Source organism: Gorilla gorilla, chromosome 23 (assembly GCF_029281585.2).
Source record: "Gorilla gorilla gorilla isolate KB3781 chromosome 23, NHGRI_mGorGor1-v2.1_pri, whole genome shotgun sequence".
Lineage (NCBI taxonomy): Eukaryota > Metazoa > Chordata > Mammalia > Primates > Hominidae > Gorilla > Gorilla gorilla.
The window spans coordinates 17,550,490-17,564,254 of NC_086018.1; the positions used below are offsets into that span (position 1 = coordinate 17,550,490).

Sequence of the window (13,765 nt, forward strand, 5' to 3'; positions counted from 1 at the left end):
GGGACGGAAGTGCGCGCGGGGGTCGCCGGGAGTGCGCGCTCCTCTGGCTCACGGGCGGGCCGGGCATGCGCCGCGGGCGTTTTGGCGGGAAGCGCGGGGCGGGCCGGACAATGAGAGTGTCCGCCTCCTGAGCCAATAAAGCTGTACTGGTTTTGAATCGCGGCGCGTTTCCCGCCGCTGGGGTCAGGGGTCGAGGTTCGGGTCGTGGGGCGGAGGGAAGAGCGGGCGGGCGGGAGGCGCCGGCGCCAGACGCGGAGGGAAGGAGCTACGAGTAGCCGCCGAGAGGCCGCGGAGCCAGCGACGACCGACCCAACCGAGCCGCCGCCGCCGCCGCGCCCCCATGGCGGCCGCCAAGGTGCGGCCGGGCCCAAGCGGGGACAGGGTGGGCGGGCGGGGCGGGTGGGACCGGGGCCGTTATCATCGGCCACGTGGGCGGCCTGCGCCGCCGCCACCAATCTCCGCCGGCCTGCAGGCTCGGCCGTCTGCTGGGCCTCGGTGGCGCGGAGTCGGGGCGCGTGGGGTTTGGGGGCTCGAGGCCTGCGGAGTTGGGGCGTTTGGGGGTGCAGGCTCTGCAGAGGCCTGGGGGCTGCAGGGCCCCCGCGTGACCCTGGGGTGGGTTGGGGAGCGGCCGTCGCCACGCGGGACGGCCCCAGCCTCCAGGAACTGGTGCGGGCGGCGGGTTTCCTCCGGCTCGGCCCACTTGGGGCTCCCCACTAGTACGGTGCATTTATTCTTTCCGTTGCCCACGCAGCACTTCATTCATTCGGTTCTTACGTCTGGAACCGCCACTGGCCTCTGGCAGAAGCTCGCGTTCCAGCGTGGGGCACAGGTCCTAGACGCGCCGACCCAGGCGGCGGCTTTGTTGGCTGCGGTGTCTGGTTGAGTGCGGGCCGCTGCAGAGCCGCAGTGCTGTGGGGAACAGTGAAGAGCAGCGAAAAGCTTATGTTTTCTTTTCCAGTTTGAGTCTAGTGGTGAAGTCTTGGGTCTCTTACGGACTTCTGGGTGACCAAGGCATGTGTTCTGGAAGACTCGAACCTAAAATATGATTATTGGTGCTCTCTTATCCTCTAAATTGGGCCAGGATTTCATGACTTTCACCGGTACAATTTATCTAGTTATTAACTTAGTTTTCTGAACTGTGAAAAAATTGCTGGCAGAGCTGTGAATCCAGCGTAAATACTAGCAGTCCTGTAGCGACTTTTTTCGTTTTACTAAGCAAGAGCACAACTATTTCCTAATTAGTAAAAACTGAAAGAGTTATATTTTGCTTTAAAGTAACATTTCAAAATCTATTTCGACCCATCATTGTGTCCTTTGATCTTCACACAGCAGGTATCATCTGCATTTTATGGATGAGGAAGAAACCGATGCTCAAAGAGATGAGGCAGTTTCTGCCAGGCCACTCTCTGCAAGTGTTGGCGGCTTGTAGGGTCCCCCATCAGTCTGTGCACAGATCTGATTGATGTCTGTGAATCTGGGGGAGGGGCCCCAAGTTCTGGTGTCTCACTCTATGCTCACGCACTGAGTGTGTGGAGCTGGGCGTAAATGCAGAGCTTTCCTAGTGTGGAAGAGTGGGCCTAATTTCTTGCTTTGGGGTGGGGCCCATCCTTGTATCTGAAGTCCCTTCATTGTCGGGGGGCTGACCACTGCAGGCACTGGTTGGGCTCTGGTTGTGAGCCAGATCCATAGGCCAGCAGTGTAACCTCTTTGTATCTCCACAGGACACTCATGAGGACCATGATACTTCCACTGAGAATACAGACGAGTCCAACCATGACCCTCAGTTTGAGCCAATAGTTTCTCTTCCTGAGCAAGAAATTAAAACACTGGAAGAAGATGAAGAGGAACTTTTTAAAATGTAAGTAGGCCGATGTCCCAGAAATAGGACTCTTTAAGGTTGAGGTTACAGCTTTTATGGGTGTCCAGGTCTTGGCCTGACTTTTAATCAGACTGAGGCTGCTTAAAGAAAGGGCCTAAAGTTGGTGACTAATCCCATGTGGAAATTTAACCCGTTCCTTTCATGAATCTTCACCAGATGCCCTTGCTGCCCTGCAGCCAGTTGCATGAAGGGCATCCCATCATTGCTCCTCTGTCCGCTGGCATGGCGGCCCCACTGCCCTTTTTTGCCACTGGCTTCTGAGGATCCAGGGAGTCCCTTGGTTGAGCAGGGGGTTTTAAGTTTTTGCAGCATAGACTTCTTTGGCATCGTGAAGCTTATAAATCCCCCACCCGGTGTCTGTTGTTGTTATTGTTTTGAGACGGAGTCTCGCTCTGTCTCCCAGGCTGGAGTGCAGTGGCGCGATCTTGGCTCATTGCAAGCTCCGCCTCCCAGGTTCACGCCATTCTCCTGCCTCAGCTGGAACTACAGGCACCCGCCACCACGCCCGGCTAATTTTTTGTATTTTTAGTAGAGACGGAGTTTCACCGTATTAGCCAGGATGGTCTCGATCTCCTGACCTCATGATCTGCCCACCCCAGCCTCCCAAAGTGCTGGGATTACAGGCGTCAGCTACCGCGCCCGGCCCACCCTTAATATACAACATAATGCTTGCGATAACACATGAAAATAGGTGATGGTTTAGTTATTAAAACCACTTAAAAAAATTCTGTACATGTGCTTCTTGACACTTTCAGTTAAGAGCTGGCTACAGTGGTGGGTACCAGCCTTGTGTCTTGTGACAGCGTCACAGCACCACAGAGACTGTGGCCTGTCGCCTACACTCAGCATTGCAACAAACATCATGTTTAGTTACACACCTCAGTGAAAATGAGGTTGTAGTTTTTCCCTGTTCAAGTTCATGGAATCCCCCCACCCTTGAAGTTGCTTTAAGAGTCCAGGTTAAGGTTTTGTTGCTCTGGGGTGGGAGAGGGAAGCAGAGAGAGTCATTCCTACTGTGAGTTTCCTATCCAAGGAAGGGGGCCAGGAGGGATACCTGGGAAAGGAGAGCTGTGTGTCACCCTTTGGTCACAGAGGTTGATGGACATCTCCCTGAAACCACTGGGTGGCCATGGCTCCACTCTGCTGATGCATTGCCGTAGCCCCCATTTGGGAGTAGTTCCTTGCTGTGGTGAAGTGCTTGCCTCTGTTCCCTCACTGCCCACGTTGGGTGGGAGGTGCTCCTGGTGGCCTGGGTCCAGGCCCTCCCTGAGGGAGGTGAGGCCAGCAGGGTGGGCCCGGGTCTTTGCAGTAAAGCTCCAGGGGCATCCTGTTGGGGAACCTTGTGAGACAGTCTCTTGCCAGAATCATGTTGGGGCAGAGAGCAGAGTCGTCTGAGAGAGGCAGGCAGAGCTGTGCACAGAGGGAGGGTGCCAGCCTGAGCCCTGAGTGCACTGCTGGATTCTGGGTGCCCTGGTCCCCAGCGGGAGAGGCTGCTCCTGGGCAGGAGGGCCAGGTGTTGGCCAGGGCCTGTTGCCTGATTAGAGGCCTGGGCCTCTTCTCTGGGTCATCTGACCTCAGATGACCCGCCCGCCTCAGCCTCCCAAAATGCTGGGATTACAGGTGTGAGCCACCGCGCCCGGTCATCTAATTCTCTTGGTTGTGGAAGTGGAATTCAAGATGATCTGGAGTTTTTTGGGCTGCTGTGCTTTCTGGTGGTGTCGTGACAGAGGTCCTTGGCCTGCACCTGATCCATGTTGTCCCCGCAGATCTCTGGGGCTGGGGTGCTCTTGCACAGTGACCATGGGACGGAGTCTTGCTCTGTTGCCAGGCTGGAGTGCAGTGGCGTGATCTTGGCTCACTGCAACCTCTGCCTCCCAGGTTCAAGCAATTTTCCTGCCTCAGCTTATTGAATAGCTGGGGCTATAGGCGCATGCCTCCATGCCCGGCTGATTTTTTGTATTTTTAGTAGAGATGGGGTTTCACCGAGGTAGTCAGGATGGTCTGGATCTCCTGACCTCATGATCCACCTGCCTTGGCCTCCCAAAGTGCTGGAATTACAGGCGTGAGCCCCCGTGCCTGCTCTCTCTTTTTTTTTTGAGATGGAATTTCGCTCTTGCTGCCCAGGCTGGTGTGCAATGGTGCGATCTCAGCTCGCTGTAACCTCTGCCTCCCGGCTTCAAGGGATTCTCCTGCCTCAGCCTCCCGAGTAGCTGGGATTACAGGCATGTGCCACCACACCCGCCTAATTTTGTATTTTTAGTAGAGATGCGGTTTCTCCACGTTGGTCAGGCTGGTCTTGAACTCCCGACGTCAGGTGATCCACCCACCTCGGCCTCCCAAAGTGTGGGATTACAGGCGTGGGCCACTATGCCCGGTTTTGTTTTGTTTTTTTTTAAAAATAGGGTCTCACTCTCACCCAGGCTGGAGTGCAGCAGTGGTATCATGGCTCACTGCAGCCTTGAACTCCTGCGCTCAAGGGATCCTCCTCCCTCTGCCTCTTGAGTAGCTGAGACTACGGGTGTTAGCCATCATGTCCAGCTAATTTTTATCTTTTTGTAGAGATAGTGTCTTGCTATGTTGCCCAGGCTGGTCCCCACTGAGGGAAATATTGTGACTGTAGGAGCAGTGGGGCGATCTCCACTCACTGTATCCTCTGCCTCCTGGGCTCAAGCGATTGTCGTGCCTCAGCCTCCTGAGTAGCTGGGATTACAGGCGTGCATCACCACACTCAGATGATTTTTGTATTTTTAGTAGAGATGGGGTTTCACCATGTTGGCCAGGCTGGTTTTGAACTCCTGACCTCAGATGACCTGCCCGCCTCGGCCTCCCCGAATGCTGGGATTACAAGTGAGCCACCGTGCCCGGTCGTCTAATTCTCTTGGTTGTGGAGCTGGAATTCAAGATGACCTGGAGTTTGTTGGGCTGCTGCGCTTTCTGGTGGTGTTGTGATGGGCAGTTCTTGGAGCCTGAAGAAGGGCTGGGGCGTTCGTGGAGGCATGGGGTCCTGCAGTGCAGAGTTGTCCTGTGTCCTCCTGCGCCGGCCCTGCATGTGGGCTGCAGGTCTGCACTCTTAACCTCACGGCTTTTCTTGCAGGCGGGCAAAACTGTTCCGATTTGCCTCCGAGAACGATCTCCCAGAATGGAAGGAGCGAGGCACTGGTGACGTCAAGCTCCTGAAGCACAAGGAGAAAGGGGCCATCCGCCTCCTCATGCGGAGGGACAAGACCCTGAAGATCTGTGCCAACCACTACAGTAGGTGGCATGAACGACCACCTCAACAGTCCCCAGCAGCTTGGCCTGGGACCTTTGGGAAGATTCAGGGCTGATTGGGAACTGGGGAGCGTGTTATTTCATGGAGTGCAAGTTTGTGGTGTGTTTGTTGAATTTAAAACCAGAAATACGTTTTTCAGACGTGCCTCTGAACTCAGAGCAGGCCCGCAGCGAAGCTTAGAGCACACGGGGGTGTGGAGTCAGCCAGACGGGCCCTGATGGGAGGACGCAGCGCCCAGGCTGGGCTCGGGACGAGGAGTGAGTGCTGCAGGGCGAGGGGGTGCTGTGTGTGTGTGTGTGTGTGGTGTCTGGGGGGTGGGGGTTGGTGTCTGGGGGGGTTAATGGGGGGTATGTGTGTGGTATCTAGGGGGCTGTGTCTAGTGGTGGTGGTGTATAGGGGTGTGTGGTTGGGTGTGTGTGGTGTCTGGGGCGGGGGCCTGTGTGGTGTCTGAAGGTGTGTTGGCGTGTGTGGTGTCTGAAGGTGTGGTGTCTGAAGGTGTGGTGTCTGGGGCGGGGGGTGTGTGGTTGGGTGTGGTGTCTGGGGGTGTGTAGTTGGTCTGGTGTCTGGGGGGTGTGGTGGGGTATGTGGTTGGGTGTGGTGTCTGGCGGGGGTGGTTGGGGGTGTGTGGTTGGGTCTGGTGTCGGGTGTGTGGTTGGGTGTGTGGTGTCTGGGTGTTTGGGGTGTGTATGTGGTGTCTGGGGGTGTGTGCAGTGTCTGAAGGTGTGTGGTCTGGGGGGCTGTTTGGTGTCTGAAGGTGTGTCGGGGCATGTGTGGTGTCTGAAGGTGTGTGGTGTCTGGCGGGTTGTACAGTGTGTGGTGTCTGGAGGGGTGTGTGTGTGTTATCCGGGAGTGTGTGTAGGGGGTGTCTGGGGGGCGGTGTTTGGTGTCTGGGGTGGGGGGTGTGTGGTGTCTGGAGGGGGGTGTGGTTGGGTGTGGTGTTTGGGGGTGTGTAGTTGGGGGTCGTGGGTGTGTGGTTGGGTGTGGCGTCTGGGGGTGTGTGGTTGGGTGTGTGGTGTCTTGGGTGTGTGGTTGGGTGTTTGGTGTTTGGGGCATGTATGTGGTGTCTGGAGGTGTGTGTAGTGTCTGAAGATGTGTGGTCTGGGGGGGCTATGTGGTGTCTGAAGGTGTGTGGTGTCTGGGGGGGTTGTGGTGTCTTGGGGTGTGTGTGTGGTGTCTGGGGGGCAGGTGTGGTATCCAGGGGTGTGTGTAGGGGTCATCTGGTGTTTGGTGTCTAGGGGGGTTTGTGGTGTCTAGCAGGGTGTGGTTGGGTGTGTGTGGTGTCTGGGGGTGTTGGGGTGTGTGGCGTCGGGGGAGTGTGTGGTGTTGGGGGGGGGTGTGTGGTGTCTGGGGGGGTTTGGTGTCTGAGGGGGTGCGGTATCGCGGTGGGGGTGTGTGTGAGAGAGATTGGGGGTGTTCGGGCAGTGTAAGAGCAGATGTGTGAGGTGCCCAGGCACCAGCCTCCCCAGTTATGGTGTGTTCTACCCTCACCAGGATCTTCCTGGGGGAGGAAACGGGAGGGGAACGGGGCTGAGAAGGCCAGGTCCTGGGCGCCTCTGAAGCTACATAAGTAAAGGCCCTTGGGCAGGTTCAGCCAAGAGCTTTAGCCACCCTGTGAGGGGTCCAGCCTGGCCTGCAAAGAAGTGACAGTAGGTTGTCCTGAGTATGGCTGGCTGCCAGCTGTCTTTAGATTGAACCTGTGCTGCCCGGCTTGTTGGCATGTTTGGAAGTACACTTGTCCTGGGGTGTCCCTTGGTAAGCTTCCTAGTGTCGTTTGCTGAGTGTCAGGCGTGTCCAGCGGGGCAGGGTCCCTCATCCCAGGTGCAGGATGACTGCTGGCAGGAGCCTGAGTGGCTCAGCCCTTGAGGGCGATGCAGAGGGGTGGGTGATGGTCTGCCTATGCCATGGGCACCTCGCTGCACGGCCTGGCCTGCCAGACTTCCTTGGGAACTGGCTCATGGGTTCCCCTCCCTCCCTGCCCAGCATGTCTAGTCCTGGGGAAGCTTGCACTCTGGCTGGTCCTCCTCCTCCTTGAGCCGTTTGAATCATTTCCTTGGGGGTCTTCCCTGATGCCCTGTGCTGCTCCCAGAGCCTGGGTCAGGTTGTGGGTTGTTGTGTGTGCATCATAAATTGGTCCTGGGCCCCTGGGCATCTGGGCAGAGCCATCTGTGTAGCCAGCAGTGTCTTGTGCCCATCATGGGCCCTTGGTAGACAGGGAAAGTGGCAGTGAGTAGAGGCTGGCTTCTGGGTAGGGTGTCGGAGAGGCTGTGGGCTGGGTCGGGGCGGGGTGTGAAGGGGGCATGCAGGGGGCCTGGCATCCGCTGTGGCGGGCTGCAGTAGACGAAACCCCCCCAGCTCCCAGTTCAGATAGTGACGTGTAGGGGTATCCTGGGGGTGCATGTGGCCTGGACTGGGCATGGGCACCTGGGATGGTCTGGGTTCTCAGGGAGCTGTTCTGAAGAGTGGTCACCTGCAGGGCCATCTCCCCTTGGGGCTGCCTGTGCCTGGAGATTTGGCGTGGAGGCGTCCATTGCAGGCCGTGGCTCTGTCTCCTGTGCCCTCCAGGCTTCAGTCATGGGGATGCAGGTGGGCACTCCTGCATCAATCATGGGGATGCACGGCCGCGGCCCCCAGTGGGCTCCCTTCTGGCAACTGCCCCACTTTCTAGCCTTCTGCTGCCCCCCACTTTCAGATAGGCTGGCTCTATGTGTTGGGTTCCCTTAGGTAAGACTGGCCCCCCTGGGCCTTGTGCCCTGATATCTGACCCTGGGCTTCTGACTTCACGGCCAGGGTCAGAATCAAGGGGATCAGGGTTGGGCTTGAGTGCAGCCCTGGGATACAGCTGGGGCCTGCTTTGCCAGCTCTGCTTCTCTGCATTTCTGGAGGTGGGGGTCTGTGTGCCAAGTGGTCTTGAACACAGCTCAGGAGCTCCTCGTGGAGATGGCCTTACGGTCAGGGAACAGGTGCCCATTCCTATTTAGGATGGTCCTGGTTTTAAGTGAATATGGAGGATTTTCAAAGAGGTTTGAATAAAACTCAGGCGCCGTGGTACTTTGTCTAAGCCTGGTTCTCCAACCCCAGACTGTCCCCGTGTTGTCTGAAGCAGACCCCTCAGGTTGGTGAGCAGGGTGCTCTGTGGCCGAGGGCTGGGTGGGCTGGCCTTTGCAGTCATCTCACCATCTTCACGAGCTTTTCTCTTTTCAGTCACGCCGATGATGGAGCTGAAGCCCAACGCAGGTAGCGACCGTGCCTGGGTCTGGAACACCCACGCTGACTTCGCCGACGAGTGCCCCAAGCCAGAGCTGCTGGCCATCCGCTTCCTGAATGCTGAGAGTGAGCCAAGGGCCCTGGGGACCTGCCTGACCTGGGGCTCACCTGCGTGGCAGCGTGGCGGGTTACGTGCAACAAATGCTGTTGCCTTTTGGGGAGAGGGGGCAGTAACTGGGAATTGTGTCGTGTGGGCTGCCCTGCCCTGCTGTTTGGGGGCCATGCCCAGACTGAAGCCATGAGCAGCGCCTTCCCCCTTAAACTCAAAGCTGTGCCAAGTAGCTGGTGAACAGCAGTGCCCGCTCAGCCACCTTGTGTCTAGCACTTTGGTTTGCTCTCCAAGCTCCGGTTCCCATCAGGTGTTGCGGAGCCTGAGGCCCAACCCAGGGCTTCCTCCCAATGCTGATCCTCGTGCCAGGCTTCTGGTTCACTGGGGCCAGGGGACCCTCATGGTTGCCTGGGTGCCAGCAGGGGCTGGGCAGAGAGATCCACAGGCCCAGGCTGATCTCTTCCCTGCTCAGAGGTCTTTCCAGTCCAGATCGTCCAAGCTGCGTCCAGTGGCTCCTGGAGTAGTCAGTGGGTACTGTGGCCTGGCGCCTGGTAGCTGGCCGTTTGGTGCCAAGTGACCTTGTCCTTGCTGTGGGCGTGGCTGCCCCAGCAGCCTTTCCAATATGGTTGGGAGCCGAGCCTGTGGCAAAGAGGCCCATGCCCCTTGGTTGCCCGAGGGTCCGTGCTCTACCGCTCTGCCCAAATGGGTGCAGTCAGATGAAGGACACAGAAGGCCAGGGCTGATGTCAGGTGGACCAGTCCTTTCTTAGGTCAGCAATTACCATGAAATGGGTCTTCTGTGAATCCTGACTCTTCAGACCCGGCAGGGCATGTCCCTTCCACTGCTCACAGCTCTTAGGAAGTCTTCGCTCTCCCTTCCACAGATGCACAGAAATTCAAAACAAAGTTTGAAGAATGCAGGAAAGAGATCGAAGAGAGAGAAAAGAAAGGTGACGTGGTGCCATGGGTTGGGGGGCTTCTTTGCAGACTCACTCTGCATCTGACTATACTTCCAGGCGGGTGCTTTTTCTGTCTGCCAGATAAACATTCCAGGGTGCTGTGGCCGCCTCACGTATCCAGGGTGATGCAGCTCCCTGGGGACACAGGTGCTTCCTGGGGAGCCCTGAGCACTTGTCAGTGTTGCTGGCCTCAGTCCAATTGGGCAGGCATTGGAGTCCGGGCACTGCCTGGAGCTCACCAGAAGGTGCTTTATGATGGTCCTCGGTTTGTCTCTCAGAGGGCTTGGTCACCTCTGCCATGAGGCTGGACTGCAGCTGTGGTGGCAAGTGACCAGATGTCACTGAGCAGCCTGACCATGGTCTAGGCAGTGCGTGAATGCATCCACTTGGCTTCCTTTCGTCACTGAATTTCAAGAAGACAGACTCCAGGAGGCGGCTTGGCCAGGCAGGAGTCTGTCCTGAGGGCGGGCAAGCCGCTGTGGATGGGTGACGGCACTTGGGACCGGCCTGGCGAGGGCCATGTGCTTGAATGCACCGTGCTTCTGTTTTCTCACTGTGCTGCTTGTGTTTTTAGCAGGATCAGGCAAAAATGATCATGACGAAAAAGTGGTGGAAAAGCTAGAAGCTCTCTCGGTGAAGGAGGAGACCAAGGAGGATGCTGAGGAGAAGCAATAAATCGTCTTATTTTATTTTCTTTTCCTCTCTTTCCTTTTTTTAAAAAAATTTTACCCTGCCCCTCTTTTTCGGTTTGTTTTTATTCTTTCATTTTTACAAGGGACGTTATATAAAGAACTGAACTCAACATTCAGGTTTTTTTTTTTTGTTTCTAAGTTTTTGCCCTATTGAAGATGACTTCAGAAAATCCATTCCCCAGTCATGAAAATGTACTGTGCTAACTTTCTTTTCCATAGTGGAAACACTTATTTATAGTCATCAAAAATAGTGAATAAAAAACACATTTGGAACCTGGACCAGATGGCAGGACTGTGTGTGTACGGGCCCCTGCGCTGTGAGCGCCGCTCGCCCAAGCCTCCCGGTGTATGTCCAGGCCTGTCCGCAGCCCAGGTGGGTGCTGCACCTCACGGTAGCCTGGGTTCCTGGGAGACTCGCCCTGGTGTCTGAGGTCGTGCATGTATCTTGCTGTGGGCCTTGAAGCTGAGGTGTCTGAGCTGGCGCTGGTGAGGGAGCCTGGCCAGGGTTGTCTGGTGCCGGGTGTGGTACTGATGCATGACTGTGGGCTGGGCAGCGTGGGCTCTGCCGAGGCAGGCTCCACTGTGCCTTATGGCCTGAACAGCTACTGCTTTTTTTCTATGGTGAGGAGGGGTGGGCTTTCTGTGTTTTGAGGAGAGAAAGGAAGACCTCGAGTACCTTGGCTTTGGAGCAGGGAGGCAGTAGCCAACTGAGCAGGGTCTCCAGCGTCGGCCAAGGCTGACTTTGGCCCCTGTGGCAGAGTGGCCCCTGTGGAGGGAAAGGCCAGTCCGGTGTGCTGGGGGTGGGGGCTCAGCCCTGTAGCTCTTCTGTTGGAAAGCCTATTGTACCCTGGCCTTGGAGAAAACTGGGGTCTTGGCCTCCTGGACTTGAAGTCCACACTTGGCATTGTTGGAGTTATGGGCATCTGCAGTAACTTTAAATATGGAGATATTTTCCAGTATGCCATTGGGGGTTGTCATGTGTAATGGATTATCTCTGCAAATACCATCTGAAGTGTGTGGTCCCAACTGCCATAACGTGCCCTGTCACCGTTTGTCATGAACACCTACCAGACGTGCTTACTGTGAGGCTGGCTGCCTGCTGCCATCACTTGCTCTTTCGTGCCCTACACCTGGGCCTGGGCCCTGTTCTCTCTGACCTCCGTGTGCTGGGTCCTGTCTGGTGACTGCCTGCTGGTTTAAACACCAGTCCTTTGTCTCTCTGGGGCAGGGGTCCCCAATCCCTGGCCTGCCGACCGGTACAAGTCTGGCCTGTTAAGAACCGGGCAACACAGCAGGAGGTGAGTGGTGGGCGAGCGAGCTTTACCACCTGAGCACCTCCCCTCAGATAAGCAGGGCATTAGATTCCTATAGGAGTGCGAACGCTAACGTGAACTACGCATGTGAGGAATCCGGGTTGTGCACTCCTTATGAGAACCTAGTGCCTGATGATCTGAGGTGGACAGTTTCATCCTGAAACCACTCCCCCACCCCTGGTCCATGGAAAAATTGTTTTCCACCAAACTGATCCTTGGTGCCAAAAGGGTTGGGGACTGCTGCTCTGGGGGATGTACTTCCAAAGGCAACTACTCTCAGGTTTGTTTATTTTTACATAAATGGGAACCACTTTATGGTCTCTAGCATCAGCCAAGGCTGACTTTGGTGGGTCCCTGTGGCAGAGTGGCCCCTGCAGAGGGAAAGGCCAGCTCAGGAGAGAAGGCTGTGCCGACTCCTCATGGTTTCCAGTGCCCTACATGTTCAGAGAAACGTCTTTGGTAATGAACTATGGAAATGGTCCCTGAAGGTATGGTCTTTGCTCTAGGTTTTAAAAAGCCCAACTGATGACTCCTCACTGGCATCTTGACTGTGTTCTGTGAGCTGTGGCCCTCATGCTCATGGACTGCTTGCCTCCAGCAGGTTGGCAGGGGGACAGTGGTGCACTTTGCACCCAAGAAGAGGTGAAGCCTGTGCCCTATGCCCTGTGCCGAGTGAGGTCCTCGTGTTGGGAGGGTGACGCCGTCCACTGCAGATGATGCCTTGCTGTGCTGCACTCTTGGTGACACCCGGGGCCCCAGGTCGGGTACAGGTGTCAGTTGGAGGCTTTGATGTCTGTGAAAGGGAGGGCCCCTTGCACTGGCTGGAGCTTCCAGGAGAGAAGCCCTTGGCTAGGACAGGCACCCCCCAGCACAGAAAGGATGTTTAGCATTCTGTATTTGATTTGGGGTTGCAATAAAATTCCAGGCTGACTTCCTTCATCTGGGGATGGGAGAAATGTCTCCAAGGGAGAGTCCCCAGCAGTGAGAAGGCCCCTTGGAATGGCTGGGAGACAGTGCCATCCTGTGGTGGGGCTGTGTTGCAGGGTGCATTTGAGGATGCAGTTTGTTGACACTGCAGGATGCGATGGTGCTGCGGGAAGGGAGCTGTGCTGGGAGACAATGCATCCGCGTGCTGGCCCCACGGGACCACAGGGTAGGCTATACAAGGACGCCCATGTGGGCACTCGCGCCAGCCGTCCAGCCCAGTGTGTTTCCATTGGCTTCCCTTTGGCAGACAATGGTGAGCAGAATGGGGTCCTGCCGGTGCTGGGGACTGTGTGAGAATGCAGTGTGGTTCAGCCTTCCATCCCAGGTCTGTCCGCCGGGCTGCAGGCTGGGGAGCCTCCTGCTTTCTGCTTCATTTTCCTTTTCCCTGGGATCTTAGCTCTTCTTGGGGAGGAAACTAGGCCATGGGCTTGGCAGCCATGTTGGTGGGGGAGGCCGGTGCCAACCTCGCTTGGTTCTCTGTCTCCAGTAGTGGGTCTGCACTACTTGGGACCCCTCTGCCCAGGCCTCTGTGTTAAGGAAAAGGGATCCCAAGGCCAGATGCAATGGTTGACACCTGTCACCCCAGCACTTTGGGAGGCAAACGTGGGAGGATCACTTCAGGCCAGGAGTTCAAGGCCAGCTTGGGCAACATAGTGAGAGACCCTATCTCTACAAAAAAATATAAAAAAAATAGCCTGGCATGGTGGTGCACGTCTGTGGTCCCAGCTACTTGGGAAGCTGAGGCGGGAGGATCACTTGAACCCTGGAGGTTGAGGCTTCAGTGAGCCATGATTGCACCACTGCACTCCAGCCTGGGTGGCAGAGTGAAACGCTGTGTTAAAAACTCAAGGGAAAAGGGATCTCACCAAGTAGGCCTGATTCAGCTTCTTCCCACTGTCAGCATTTGGCAGTTTACTCCAGGGTTCAGCTGGTGGAGGAAGGTGACAGTCCTGGCACCCTGCACAGAGCATGGGCATGGAGTCAGACCTGGACCCTGAGGGGCTTCTGTGGCATGTGCCACTAGAGGAGGCACTTCATGGGGGAAGGTAGGAGCAAGGGCAAGGCTGGAGATGGGCGCCAGGTGGCAGGTGTGTTGCCAACTGAGAGGCTCACTTGTGGCCACTGCAGAGCCCAGGTAACGAGCCATCTGCTCCAGTGGTGTCTGCTCTAGGCTCACCATTGTGCCCTGAGACCCCTCCACTGCCTCAGAGCTACCATCAGTGCTTGGGAGCACTCCAGGCTGCGCCTCCTGGAGCAGGGCACCCTGAGAACAGAGCCTACCACCACGGCTGCCTGGGAGAAAGGCCATCACCATTTCTGCTGTGCAGTAGTTAGTTGCATTAAGGGCTGGG

General features: G+C 56.6%; 1 protein-coding gene and 1 non-coding gene across 8 annotated transcripts; both read left to right on the forward strand.

Annotated features, from left to right (window-relative positions):
- Positions 1-7: 7 nt before the first annotated feature.
- Positions 8-10,392, forward strand: RANBP1 (RAN binding protein 1). 7 transcript variants are annotated; one of them, XM_031005672.2, is made up of 6 exons: positions 8-355; positions 1,722-1,858; positions 4,974-5,131; positions 8,352-8,480; positions 9,347-9,412; positions 9,996-10,392. In XM_031005672.2, the coding sequence occupies exons 1-6, from the start codon at positions 341-343 to the stop codon at positions 10,094-10,096; spliced, it is 606 nt and encodes a 201-aa protein (XP_030861532.1). In that variant the 5' UTR covers positions 8-340; the 3' UTR covers positions 10,097-10,392. The 7 variants fall into 7 exon arrangements, with proteins under 7 accessions (XP_030861532.1, XP_030861533.1, XP_030861528.1 ...); XM_031005673.3 differs by having other exon boundaries at positions 11-355; positions 9,999-10,392; XM_031005669.3 differs by lacking the exon at positions 8-355 and adding an exon at positions 465-1,408.
- On the forward strand, positions 9,446-9,570 carry LOC115932015 (small nucleolar RNA SNORA77). The gene has a single exon (XR_004068403.1). It is a non-coding gene; the product is annotated as a small nucleolar RNA SNORA77 (small nucleolar RNA).
- Positions 10,393-13,765: the final 3,373 nt, after the last annotated feature.

Bases quoted from the DNA above. Each gene is read 5' to 3' on its own strand.
- RANBP1 (XM_031005667.3), top strand. From the start codon at position 1,349: ATGGATGAGGAAGAAACCGATGCTCAAAGAGATGAGGCAGTTTCTGCC. The intron at 1,409-1,721 runs GCAAGTGTTGGC...GTATCTCCACAG, and splicing joins TTTCTGCCAGGCCACTCTCT to GACACTCATGAGGACCATGA. The intron at 8,481-9,346 runs GTGAGCCAAGGG...TCCCTTCCACAG, and splicing joins CCGCTTCCTGAATGCTGAGA to ATGCACAGAAATTCAAAACA.